The sequence below is a fragment of the Odocoileus virginianus genome, chromosome X (genome assembly GCF_023699985.2).
Source record: "Odocoileus virginianus isolate 20LAN1187 ecotype Illinois chromosome X, Ovbor_1.2, whole genome shotgun sequence".
In the NCBI taxonomy this organism is placed as follows: domain Eukaryota; kingdom Metazoa; phylum Chordata; class Mammalia; order Artiodactyla; family Cervidae; genus Odocoileus; species Odocoileus virginianus.
The window spans coordinates 16,801,947-16,814,409 of record NC_069708.1 but is presented as its reverse complement, the minus strand read 5'-3'; the positions used below and the strand labels follow the sequence as shown (position 1 = coordinate 16,814,409).

Here is a 12,463-nt window from a genome sequence, read left to right as displayed (position 1 = left end):
AACAAGTTTCGGGGCAGGTTTATGTGAACCTGAGTTAGCTGCTTGGTTTTCAACATGGTTTCTCATTCAACAGAATCCCGTGAGGCTTCTTGGGTGAAGAACTTGTCCTCGTACCTCTGTCAGATTTAAATATGATGCTTAAAAATTATGTCCTCTTGAGTAACTCGTGTCAGGTCAGTTCCTGGGCTTCCCTCTTCCTCCCTCAGGTTCCTGGCAGGAAACGCGTGGAGAAAATGAAAAGGTTCCAGTTCCCAGCAGCAGCGCGTTAGAAAAATTTTCCATCTGTTAGTGAGCTTGAAAAGTGTGGTTTGAAAGAGGGTTTCTCTTATCTCTTTTTAAAAGCCTCTTTCTGGTACCGTGTTACAAATAGCAAGCTGGTTTTCGCTTAACCACCAAGTGACGCCCCCTTCTCTCCAGCCCTGAGGCCCTTTGAAACAAAATACCAAAAGTTAGCCTCTGGAAATTCTCGAGGGGGAGGGGTGGGAAACCAGAGTTGCGGAGGGCAACCGACTACAACTCCCACAAATCCTTGCGGGCTGGTATCCAACCTGTCTCCCCCCTCCCCCCTCCTCGCGCCCCTCTGCCCTGCGCTTGCGCGGAAGGCCCTGCGCTTAGAGGAGGGGGCGGGGACAGGACTATACGCCTGGAGGAAAAGGAGGAGGAGGAGATAAAAAAGAGACCATAGACTTCCACCTGGGCCTAGAGCGGTTTTTAAAGTAGGGGCGAGAGGCGGGCGGGTTGGGACCGCCTCAGTACAGGCCGCCGGCGGTATCATGGCGACCCGGAACCCCCCTCCCCAAGGTGAGCGGCCGGGGCCCGAAGTAGTATCTTAGAGGCGGCTCACAACTCTTGACCTTGCTTCGGGCTCGCCTCTTCCTTCTGTCCCAGGGATCCTGGGGGCTCTGTTTTCTTGAGGCAACCTCTTTGAGCACCCCTTTTAGACTAGACCTCCCCTCCCCTTCTTGGACCCTCGCCCTCAACAGAGCCCCACCTGTCTTACCTTCACCTCTCTTCCTATCCGTCTTCTAACGTTTAAGTCTTGCTCTTGAAGTCATTTCTTGTTGGGCCTCTAGCCGGTTCGGCCAGTGGAAGACCCCCTTTTCCTCCCACTGATGAAAATGGACCCTGCACTGACCCTGAACCTGAGATTTGGGGGTGACCCTTCATGCTGTGAAACTGACCTACCCGCCGAGATTGGGGGAGACCCTGCTGTGAAACTGAGCCACCCCTACAGAGATTTGGGGTAGGGGTGTAACTGCTCAGCTGTGTAACTGACGTTGCCCCTGCCCCCAAGGCCTGTGTCTAGCTCTTTGGGAAGGGGATGCTAGGCCCTTTACTCTCCAGGCCCTAAATCTCAGGGATTGGGTTTAAGAAACTGTCAACATCTGGGCGTTTCTAGGTGTATGCCAGTGTAACAATGAATTTTAACAGATGAAAATGTACACGACATTTTTAACTTTCAGTTGACTGTAAATGTGTTGCTTTCGTTTTCTGCTTTCAAGAATATGAAAGTGATGATGATTCTTACGAAGTGTTGGATTTAACTGAGTATGCCAGAAGACACCACTGGTGGAATCGAGTGTTTGGCCACAGTTCCGGACCTATGGTAGAAAAATACTCGGTAGCCACCCAGATTGTAATGGGTGGAGTGAGTGGCTGGTGAGAACATCCTTTTTTTGTTACATTTCACTGGGAGCCTTACTGCTGCCCTTTTGTATCTGGGCCAACTAGTACTCAGTCAGTGGTTTTACAATGTTAATCCCAGAGGAGCTGTACCTTGAGACTTTTCTCGGTGATATGATTAGTGTAATCTACACTCAGACTCTTTGCTGGGTTTTGGTGATCATCCTCCTCCTCATCCTTCCTTTGATTTTTTTTTTTTTTTTTTTGCCTATTTTCCCCCTTCTCAGATTTAGCAGATGTAGTGGGTCTGATTCAGTGCCAGTGGGTAAAGAGGGAAAAATAGAGAAGAGAAGAGTTAATTATATGTAAATAATTTTTACTTGTTTAGTTAAAAACCCTGTGAGAACTCCCACAGTAAAACTAATCTCCAGGATTATCAGCCCTGTGCAAAGCAGTGTAAAAATTACTGATTATGATACAGATGGTTCTGTTAATTTTTGTGGGCCAATTTAAATTATGATAATACTTTGAAGAAGAAGAGTTGTAGAACATTGGGTCTTTGTTGGAATTACCCAGTGATAATACTGTGGAGTATATTAAGGGGGAGAGGTTAATAAGTATTAACCTCACCAGTTAACATTTCAGATCACATGATTATATAATTGCTACTGTAGATCTAATTCTGTTATTCTTAGACTAAAAAGATTAGCCAAATAACAAGGGTCAGAAAGAAGTTTGACCTTTTATTTTGAAAATGTTCATGACCCTAGAGAATTTCTGAAGCTAGTGGGTGTGCTTAACCTGTGAGTAATCATTTTTTTTCTTAGATTCTAGGTTACATTCATTTTATTCATTAATTTAAATATTTACATATTTAAACTCGATAAGTATAAAGTGTTTTTTTAAATTTGTGTTTTATTTGCACCTTGGAACAATGGTGCACTCTTTTATGCCTTTTTTTAACGCCTTTTTAAAATAAATGCCATTTTATGGTAGAGACATTCAGAAGATTGTGTGATGAAGAGGTACAGTGTTTATTCATGATGTGTGCTTATTAGTACTGCTTATGAAAAAAACCTGCAGTTAAGAGAGATGCCTGGTCAGAGCCCTGGTTATTCAGATGATTCTTCTCAAGCTGGTTATACTTTGATGCCCACAATTCAGAGCCTGGTCTTCTACTTAAATAAACTCACAGTCTGGTGCCTTGGGTGATTGGTTAATGTGAGTCCAGGCCTAAAGCCCCATCTTGAAAGAGACTAAAAAATAATTGAGCAGTAGAATTAAAACATTGTGTGTTTTCTCCTTGTAGGCCAAACTTGGTGAGAAGCCCCATAATTGTAAGAAGTTTGCTTGGAAAGGCTAGAGACAGAACAGTACATTAGTAGATTGATTTTAGTTTCTCATGCCATCAAGCAAAGGATAGACATGCTTGTGGAGCACAGTCCCCAGGATACTGTTAAGACCTGGCTGCTGCTTGGCCCCTTTGCTCGCTTTTCTGAGTCTTTGTTGCTGTCCCCGCTACTGAGGGACACGTATGTTTGGATTATAGCCAGGTGTTTGTCCGGGAGCTGTGTAATAGGACTCTAATATACAGGTGATTTGTTGCAATGACTTTAGATTCAGTGTAATAAACATTTGCAATTTTTTTAGAGTATAAAACTGATGTCCTACTGTGGCATATGTTAAGGAGGAATGGTTAATAAGATGTTAGCTAGTTAACAATTCAGACCAATTCAGGGTTTGATTGGGAAGCTGAGGAAATTATGTTTGTAGGTAGCTATAGGTTCTTGATCATAATAAGAAACTAAAACTGACAGCAGGATGGGTGGCTGCTAGGTGAGATGGGAGGTGTGAAGATCAGCCAGAGGAAGCAAGGTAGCGATGCTTTTGAGGATGAAAAGAAGACAATCAAATAATGTTTTGGAGAAACTCGGGTGTATAGAATTGGCCATCAGTTGGACCCCAGAGGCGATGAAGAAGGCAGTCTGAGATGAGCATGGGGTGAGAAGCCTTGAGAATAGTGCCATCATTTAGAAATTGGGACTTTAGCAAACAGGTAGTTTGGTTGGAAAGATGGTGTTTGCTTTGGGACATTTTGAATATGTGGTTCTGGGTGGCAAGAGAAGCTCGTCATGTAATTGGAAATGTACATATTCCATTTATGATGGTGTATTAGTTTCCTCAGGCTGTTATAACAAAGCACCACAGCTAGGTAACTTAAAATGAGAGAAACTTATTCTCTCACAGGTCTGGAGACTAGAAGTTTGAAAAGGGTCAGGAGGGTTGGTTCTTTCTTGGAGGCTCAGGGAGAATTTGTTCCATGTTTCTCTCCCATCTTCTGGTGGTTGCCAACAATCCCTGACATTCCTTGACTTGTAGACGTGTGTGCTCAGTTGCAAGGTCATGTCCAACTCTTCACGACTGCATGGACTGTAGTCTACCAGGCTCTTCTTGTCCACGGGGTTTTCCAGGCAAGAATACTGGAGTAGGTTGCCATTTCCTTCTCTAGGGAATCTTCTCAATTTTGCTTCTGCCATTAAATGGCTGTCTTCCTTCTGTGTGTCTCTGTGACATATTGGATTTGGGGCCCACCCTACTCCAGTATAACCTCATCTGAATTAACTGCTTTTGCGATGAATTTACTCCAAATAAGGTCACATTCTGAGGTTCTAGGAAGGTCATAGATTTCAGGGGTGACACAGTTCAACACAGTACAGAAGGCTGGAGTTGGAAATCTGAGATTCTTTTGCACATTGGATCTGGAATGCTGACAGGAATAATGAACTCACTGAAGGAGAGAATCAAAAAAGAAATATGGGTTAACATCCTTACAGGATAGATGAGACAAAACAGGTTTAATATAGAGATAGAAATAGATAAGGGAGCCATGAGAAATGTGGGCCGAAGTATAGTCGTGAAGGTGGACCTCTTGCTGGACCTTAAAGGGTAGAAAAGTTTTAGATATTAGATAGGTGGAGCTAGGTAGAAACCCCAAGAAATGGGGATTAATAGCTTGAGCAAGAGTGGTGACCTGTTTGGAAACTGATTGGATTGGAGCAGAAGGTTTGGATAGAGTGAGAGCTGGCCAGATGTGTGGAATATCTTGACTACATTAAAAAAAAGCCCCACAAAACTAAGCATTTTGTTATGAGGAATTTCAACTTAATACAACTGTAGAAGGAAGAGTATAATGAACCCTTGAATACTCAACATTCATTTCAGTAGCCAGTCTTTCCCCTGTCAATTCCCTTCTCTTCATCCCTTATTTTGAAGCACATCTCAGACAGTTTAGACTGCGGTTTTGACTAGTCTGTATAACTGAAAGGAAACATTGAGGGTTTCTGAGCAGGTGAGGAACATGGTCAAAAGAACTGATTAAGATTTTATTAAGAAATTTTTAATAATAATTTTTATTATAATTTTTAAAAATAATTTTTTAAATAAGTTAAGATTTTATTAGGAAAGCAATGAAAACTAGAAGAGAGAGAGAGTTGAGTACATCATTGATTGTTTTCTGTTTTCATCCTTTGCCATTTCTTCCACTAAAGGTGTGCAGGATTTTTGTTCCAGAAAGTTGGAAAACTTGCGGCAACTGCAGTAGGTGGTGGCTTTCTTCTCCTTCAGGTATGTCAGAGCTTTCAGTCCTTGCCTCTGCTTAATAAATAAACATTTCATCAACAGCATAACCTGTTCATACTGACAATTTAAAACATATATTTAAAGTTCACACACATTCATACACAATATATGAAAATCAAAAAGTCTCTTTCCTTCCCTGTTTCCTAGTCATTTTTCCTTCCTGAAGGAAATTGCTGTTAGCAATTTCTAACATGTTTTTTAAAACTAGGAAGCCATAATAATATAGAAAGTGGAAAATTGGTGTTCAAAAATAATTAATAATCCTATTTCTGAGGCAAGTTGATTTGAAATTTTAGTCCTGTTTATGGTCCTCTGAGTATAAGGTTCAAAAATGCTTTGCTCTTAGAGGTTGTTTATCAGGATATTATCTGGCATTCATGTCTGTTTGGCATATATTTTCCCCAAAATATCATTCCCTGAAGATCAAATATAATAAATCCTAAAATTGAAAAATCTCTGGGAATGCATGTTAGCAACAATTTTGAAGATACAGAAATCTGTCAGGTTTTGAAAATGATTGATGGTCATAGCAACCAAAATCTGACTTCAGCATCTAAGCCATTGATCATGTAATAACCAGTGTCATTGCCTGATGTACAGAAGGACTGAATTCATATGTATTAAGCACAGATTTTCAGTTGTTTACTAAACAGTTTAAAAAATTTATATACATATATGTTTTTCTATTGGTGGTATTATTAAGAGTAATTGCTTATTTCTTGTAAAAGGTAAAAAGAAATAATTATTCATATTCTAAATTTAGTCATTTGGATGAGTATGCCAGTATTTGCACAAAGAATTTTATTTAAGCTGATTTTTGACTTCGGTTTATATAGAACCAAGAATTAAGTTATTTATGTAGCTATCAAGAATCAAGATAGTTAATTTTATAGCTGTTCTGAAAACTCAGTTTGAAAACTCAGTTTCAAAAGATGGAAAAGGATACTCTACCAAAGCATAGTTCCCTAGAATATTCACAGATAGAATTATATATTTCAATCTGCTCTGCATGTCATTTATCAGAAGTCCATTTCAGCCCCTTCAGACCCATGTTTTGCGATTGCCGTCTTCTACTTCATGTTGAGTCCATGTAATGTTTGAAGTCCCTGAGTAGAAGATGGAACCTCTCCACATCAAACCAGTTTTTCCCACCAATATTACTTAACCTTGAAAGCTCAATAGAAGGAAACAAAGACAAAAAAAGAAACAAATGGCTTTTAGGCTAATTACCTTTTATGTAGTCTTGCTTCCATATTTTTATTACCTTTACTTACATTTAAAGATAAATATTAGTTTGCTTACAACTTACAGCTCTTCTAGTAGCTCAGGTGTTTTCCAGTATATATTTATCACACTCCAATCTTAGAAAATAGACAGTTGGTATATAAATCTTTTAAACTCAGTTTTTTTTTAAGTTGTCCATGCCCATAATTCAAAGGGTCAAGTACATGTGTAATGGTAAATACAGATTAGAATAATCCTCTGCCTTCCTCACTACCACCCTATTTTTCCTTTCTTGAGGCAACCAGTTTGAACTATTAGCTGATTCTTAAGGTATTTATTTCCTTTTTCCTAAACAAATTAATTGGATATTTCTTTGTCTTTCAATTTGAGGTATTAACTGTTGGCTTCCCATTATGCAATATGGGAATTTAGCTATCATTTATTGAACTTCTGTGTGCCCCAACCCCCACATATCTGAGTACTGTTATTTCATAATTGTGTTAGATCATTACCTGGAGTTCACTGAGCTGGACAAGTTAATGTCTCTAACTATGTTCAGGAAGGTTTTGGCCATTATTTCTTTGAATATTTTCTCCTGTTCTTTCTTTTTCTTCTGAACATGACTCTGACTTATGCAAGTCAGGCTCTTTGATAAGGTTCTGAGGTTTTGTTCATCTGTTCTTTTCAGTCTTTTTTTTAAGATTGTATAATTTCTAGTGATCTAGTTTCAAGTGCACTGATTCTGTGTCATCTATCTTCTGCCATTTATCCAGTGAATTTATTTCAAGTATTTTTCAATTCTAGAATTTTCATTTAGTTCTTTTTATATTTTTTTCTGTGTTTCTGATGAAATTCTTATCTTTTCATTGATTACAAGTGCAGTTTCCTTTACCTCATTGAGCACAGTTATAGTACTGCTTCAAAGTCCTGATAATTTTAGTATATGGGTCATCTCAGAGTTGGCATCTGTTGATTTTCTTTTGAGACTAGGCCACATTTTCTTGCTTTATTGTATTAGGTAACTTTGGATTTTATCCCTGAGCATTGGGAATGTTATGTCATGGAGAGTCTGGATTCTGTTTTATTCCTCTGAAATTTGTTAATGTTTTGATTTTAGTAGGCAGTTAACTTGGTTATATTCAAATTACAAACTCCATTTCATCTGTGGTAGAGAGTGGCTCAAATCTCAGTTTTTTTCTTTTTTAGCCTCAGCTGGAGTACTTCATTATGCCCCATGGATGTGTGGTTCAGGACTTGGGTAGAATTTACACCTAGAACTTGGGGCTTCCCTTCTCTAGCTGTGTCCTTTCTGGCAGCTGTTCTTCTCCTGGGCTCTGTCCTCTTCTTCAGGCCAGAAAAATGGCACGTTCTCTGTTCAGCTTTTAGCCACCCTGCAACTGCATCTTGTCCTCAAGATAAAGCCAAAAAAATGGGCAACTCATCTTATATTGGTCTCGTCTTACAAATTTCAACTCCTCTTAAAATCTGCTTCCTTTTATTATTCTGGAGCCCTTGTGTTTTAACCAGGGTTTATAGTTGCTGTCTATGGGAGGAACCTTAAGGTTCATCATCACTTCTGGGTCTATGACCCAGATTATCATGTAAGGTATTGCCAGGAAAACCTTTCAGTTGCCATTTGCTTTGATTATCACTCTGTTTTACTGAGGCTAGAGTTAGAACTGATATAAGGTGAATAAATATAGGAAGAAATGGAGATAGATAGATTTTTCTCTGGAGTCATTCACAGTGAAAATGAAACCTAAGATTCCCAGCCTATTTATATAAAGTCAGATATTTTTATAATTTGAAGTATTTTATGTGTGAATGTGAAAGTTGCTCAGCCGTGTCTGACTCTTTGCAACCTCATGGACTGTACAGTCCATGGAATTCTCTAGGCCAGAGTACTGGAGTGGGTAGCCTTTTCCTTCTCCAGGGGATTTTTCCAACCCAGGGATCAAACCAGGGTCTCCTGCATTGCAGGCAGATTCTTTACCAATTGAGTTATTTCGTACTTAAAGTGACGCATTAAGAGATTACAAAGAAAGCATAAACTTGGTAGAAGTGATTTATAATGGTATACAGTTTTTTACTACTCTTGTGATTCTTTACATGTTGATTGTACTCTTTGAAGGGATGACTTACTGTACTGGCTTACACACATGCTATTGTTCCTGTTCAGATTTTGCTATGTCTCAGTAGCACCACATCAGACATTAGGGTTAGTAGGCATTTAGCTGTAGTTTTATTAAAAGTATTTATGACATGAAATTTGTGTAGAGCATATCTTTTATATTCCACTTTCAAAAGCAGTTACCAGAAAAAGTATTCTTTTTTTTTTTTTTTTTTTTTTCAGAAAAACTATTAATTTGACTGGAGTGAGTTAGTGAAGAGAGTTTATCAAGCTTATTTAATGACCTAAAAACTGATTGGCTACTGATCTCTTATATTAATCATCTGTTTAATTAAGGGTACTTTTTTTTATTAGCTGTACAAGTTCAATAGTCTCTGCCTTTTTAGCTAATTCTTAAATTCCCAAAATTCTGATCAAATTGTAGAATAGTTGTAATATAATTTTTGGAATCTCTTGTCTTTCTTAACATAGTGTTCATCACATCTAAATAATTTTGTATGCTTAAGTCTGTTTTCCCTAATGGTCTGTAAGCTCTCTGAGGGTGGGGACTTTTGTCTTCCTTGTTCTTGGCCATAACTTGGAGGCCTAAAACAGTGCCTGGCACAGAATCGGCACTCAGTGTGTATTAATGAATAAATTAGTGAATAAATTATGCTTTGTTACACATAAGCGTCATACATTTCTTGAAATCTAAATGTTCATATAGGGGCTTCCCTTGTGGCTCAGATGGTAAACAATCTGCTTGCAGTGCAGGAGACCTGGGTTCAGTCACTGGATCAGGAAAATCCACTGGAGAAGGGAAGGGCTACCCACTCCAGTATTCTTGCCTGGAGAATTCCATGGACAGGAGCCTGGAGAGCTATAGTCCATGGGGTTGCAAAGAGTTGGACATGTTCATATATTGTACTATCAACCTAATTGGTTTAAAATGAACCATTTTTATTACCTTTTTGCAGATTGCCAGTCACAGTGGCTATGTGCAGATCGACTGGAAGAGAGTGGAAAAAGATGTAAACAAAGCAAAAAGGCAGATTAAGAAACGAGCAAATAAGGCAGCACCTGAAATCAATAACATAATAGAAGAAGTAAGACAATGTGTATTTTTGGCTCCTTTTTTTTAAAATGGATCTCAGCAGAAAATGTGACTAGGGAATATGGTCTTTAAAAAAAAGATTGGTGTTTCTGGTCATGTCTAGAGTGTTAAGTAAAATTTGGGATCAAGTCACCATTTAAATCACTCTTTTTTTTTTTTAGTTGTTAGCTAAAGCTACCTATTTTTTTTGAGGTGGAATAGTTTGAAAATGTATATATTTTATTTTATTAATATATTAGTTTTATTAATGTTTTTATGTATATTTTGTCTGTTTTATTCTTACATTGTTTAGAACTGAATTGAATATTCCTTTGCTTTTATTTTAATTCTGTCCTTTTACTTTCTCCAACTTCTATTTTGAAAAATTTTATATCAGTTGAAAAGTTGACAGACAAAAACAGTAAATACCCAAGTACTCTTCACCTGTTCACCAGATTGTTTGCATTTCACATTTGCTTTGTGTGTGTGTGATTTACCCTTTTTATTCCTGAACTATTTAAGACATTGTGTTTTTTTATTCTTTAATACTTCTGTACATATGTTCCAAGAGTATGGATATTCTCCTATACAATTACGCTTATGAATCCCCCCAAACTTAATGTGATACAATAGTATTTCTTAATATACAGTTAATGTTAAAATTTTTATATCTCCCCCCAATTAAGAATTGCATATTGCATTTGGTGGTCATGTCTCTGAAGTCTCCTTTAATTTTAAATGGTTCCCTCATCTGTTTTTTGTTTTTCTGACTTTCATGACACATTTTTGAAGTATCTAGGCAGAGTATCTCACAGTCTTGTTTTGTCTAATTCCCTCTTCATGATTTTATTTGGGTTAAACATTTTATCAAGGTGTTATTTTTCTGATCCTGTATATTTTTTCCTACTGGCTAAGTGGACTGATTGTTAATAAATATCATTGTGCATGCTGTGGGAATTTATTAATCATCTGTGTCAATAATTTGCTGAATGGACCATTTATGCCCACACTGTAGGGAGATTTCTTTACATCTGTGAGGATTTTGCTGCCCATATGCCTGTTATCTCAGAAGCAAGAAGCTTCTGGGCCTGGCTGGGAGCTCTAGGCTCCTTTAATTTGTAACGGACAACCCTGGCATCTTGCCTGATGGTTGGTATCTGCAATAGTAGGAACACAAGAATATTTGCTGAATATTTACTGAATTGAGGAAAACATCTGAAAAATAATACTCAGCTCTGGATTTAATAATTAAGAGTATTTTTAAAAATTTGTTATCTTTTTCTTATTATGGTAAAATATATAAAACATAAAATTTACCATTTTAACTATTTTTAAGTGCACAATTCACTGGCATTAAATATATTCACACTTTCATGTAATCATTACTACTATCCATTTCCAGAACTTTTTCATTATTCCAAATAGAAACTCTAACCATTAAGCAGTAACTCCTATAGTTAACCTGTCTCCCTAGCCCTTGGTAACCTCTGTTCTACTTTCTGTCTTGATGAATTTGACTATTTATGTAAGTGCAAGTTATAATAGCATTGTCTGTTTTTGTCTGTTTTATTTCACTTGTTTTCAAGATTTATCCATGTTGTAGCATAATTCAGAGTATTTTTCTTCAAACTTTATTTCAGGCAACAGAATTTGTCAAACAGAACATTGTGATATCCAGTGGATTTGTGGGAGGCTTTTTGCTAGGCCTTGCATCTTAAGAAAATGGATGTTCTATCACAGTGAAGTCACCTCTGAGAAGAGAAGTGGTGGTGACAAGATGGTCTCATCATTATACATTGACAGATTCTCCAGGATGACAAGAAACAACTAGCTGGACAATACCCAACTCACTGCTTAGCATTTTGCCATCTGAAATTTAGCAGACTAGTATCTGCTATAAAATAACCTGTATGGTATGTGTATAATAGTATCCCTCAGCAAAACATGGCTTTCATTATTTTTTAAGAATTTGTGTTTGTTTAAAATTTGCCTATAAAACACTACCATTGGATGTAGATATGGAGAGAAAATGAATTGTTGGATGTATTCCCCAGTAAAATATTATTCTCATTTTATTTAAATAAAATATTTTCCATTGTGCTTTTTTAGTATAGTGCCAATAATTAAAACTTTGTATTATAGCTTCAACTGTAGGGCTGACATTTTTTTAAAGATATGTTTGCAGTAAACTGAAGAACTGTAACACATTTTATGGAAGGATTTACAGATAATAGAATTATTAAAGATATTAAGCAAATTTAATACCAATTTTTAGGTTGCTTTTTCCTACAGTTCTTACTTATTTAAAACTGTAGTAAACAGTTTCAAGAAATGCTCTAGGAAAATACTACATATCTAAAGCTCTTTTTTGTTTTTTTGATGTCTGTAGTTGTAAAAAATACCTTCTTGTATGTAAACTTCTAAATTTTTTTTTATTCATTTGTTTATCCTGGCAGCCTGGATAGAATTAATTATTTTGAGAGTACATAGAGTTGGGTCACTGATTGATTTTATTAACTTCAAGTGAATCTCGTTTTTCATTTTTAAAAATCCTAATTAATACACTGACCCCTTCTTTACAAAGAGGTAAAAATACTTTAAAATACTCAGTAGTGTAGTATGGATTTAAGGCTTTCAGGTTTTTCAGTAGCATTATGTTGATTGAACACTAGGCCAGTTGACTTGTTTCTCAGGACCAATATCACAGGTGGCTCAGTGGTAAAGAATCTGCCTGCAGCACAGGAAACACAAGGATACTTGGATTCGATCCCTGG

General features: G+C 37.3%; 1 protein-coding gene across 1 annotated transcript; it reads left to right on the top strand.

Annotated features, from left to right (window-relative positions):
* The first annotated feature begins 598 nt into the window (after positions 1-598).
* On the top strand, positions 599-11,789 carry FUNDC1 (FUN14 domain containing 1). Its single transcript, XM_020877338.2, has 5 exons — positions 599-801; positions 1,503-1,659; positions 5,172-5,247; positions 9,574-9,702; positions 11,330-11,789. Exons 1-5 carry the CDS (start codon positions 774-776, stop codon positions 11,405-11,407), a joined length of 468 nt encoding a protein of 155 aa, XP_020732997.1. The 5' UTR covers positions 599-773; the 3' UTR covers positions 11,408-11,789.
* Positions 11,790-12,463: the final 674 nt, after the last annotated feature.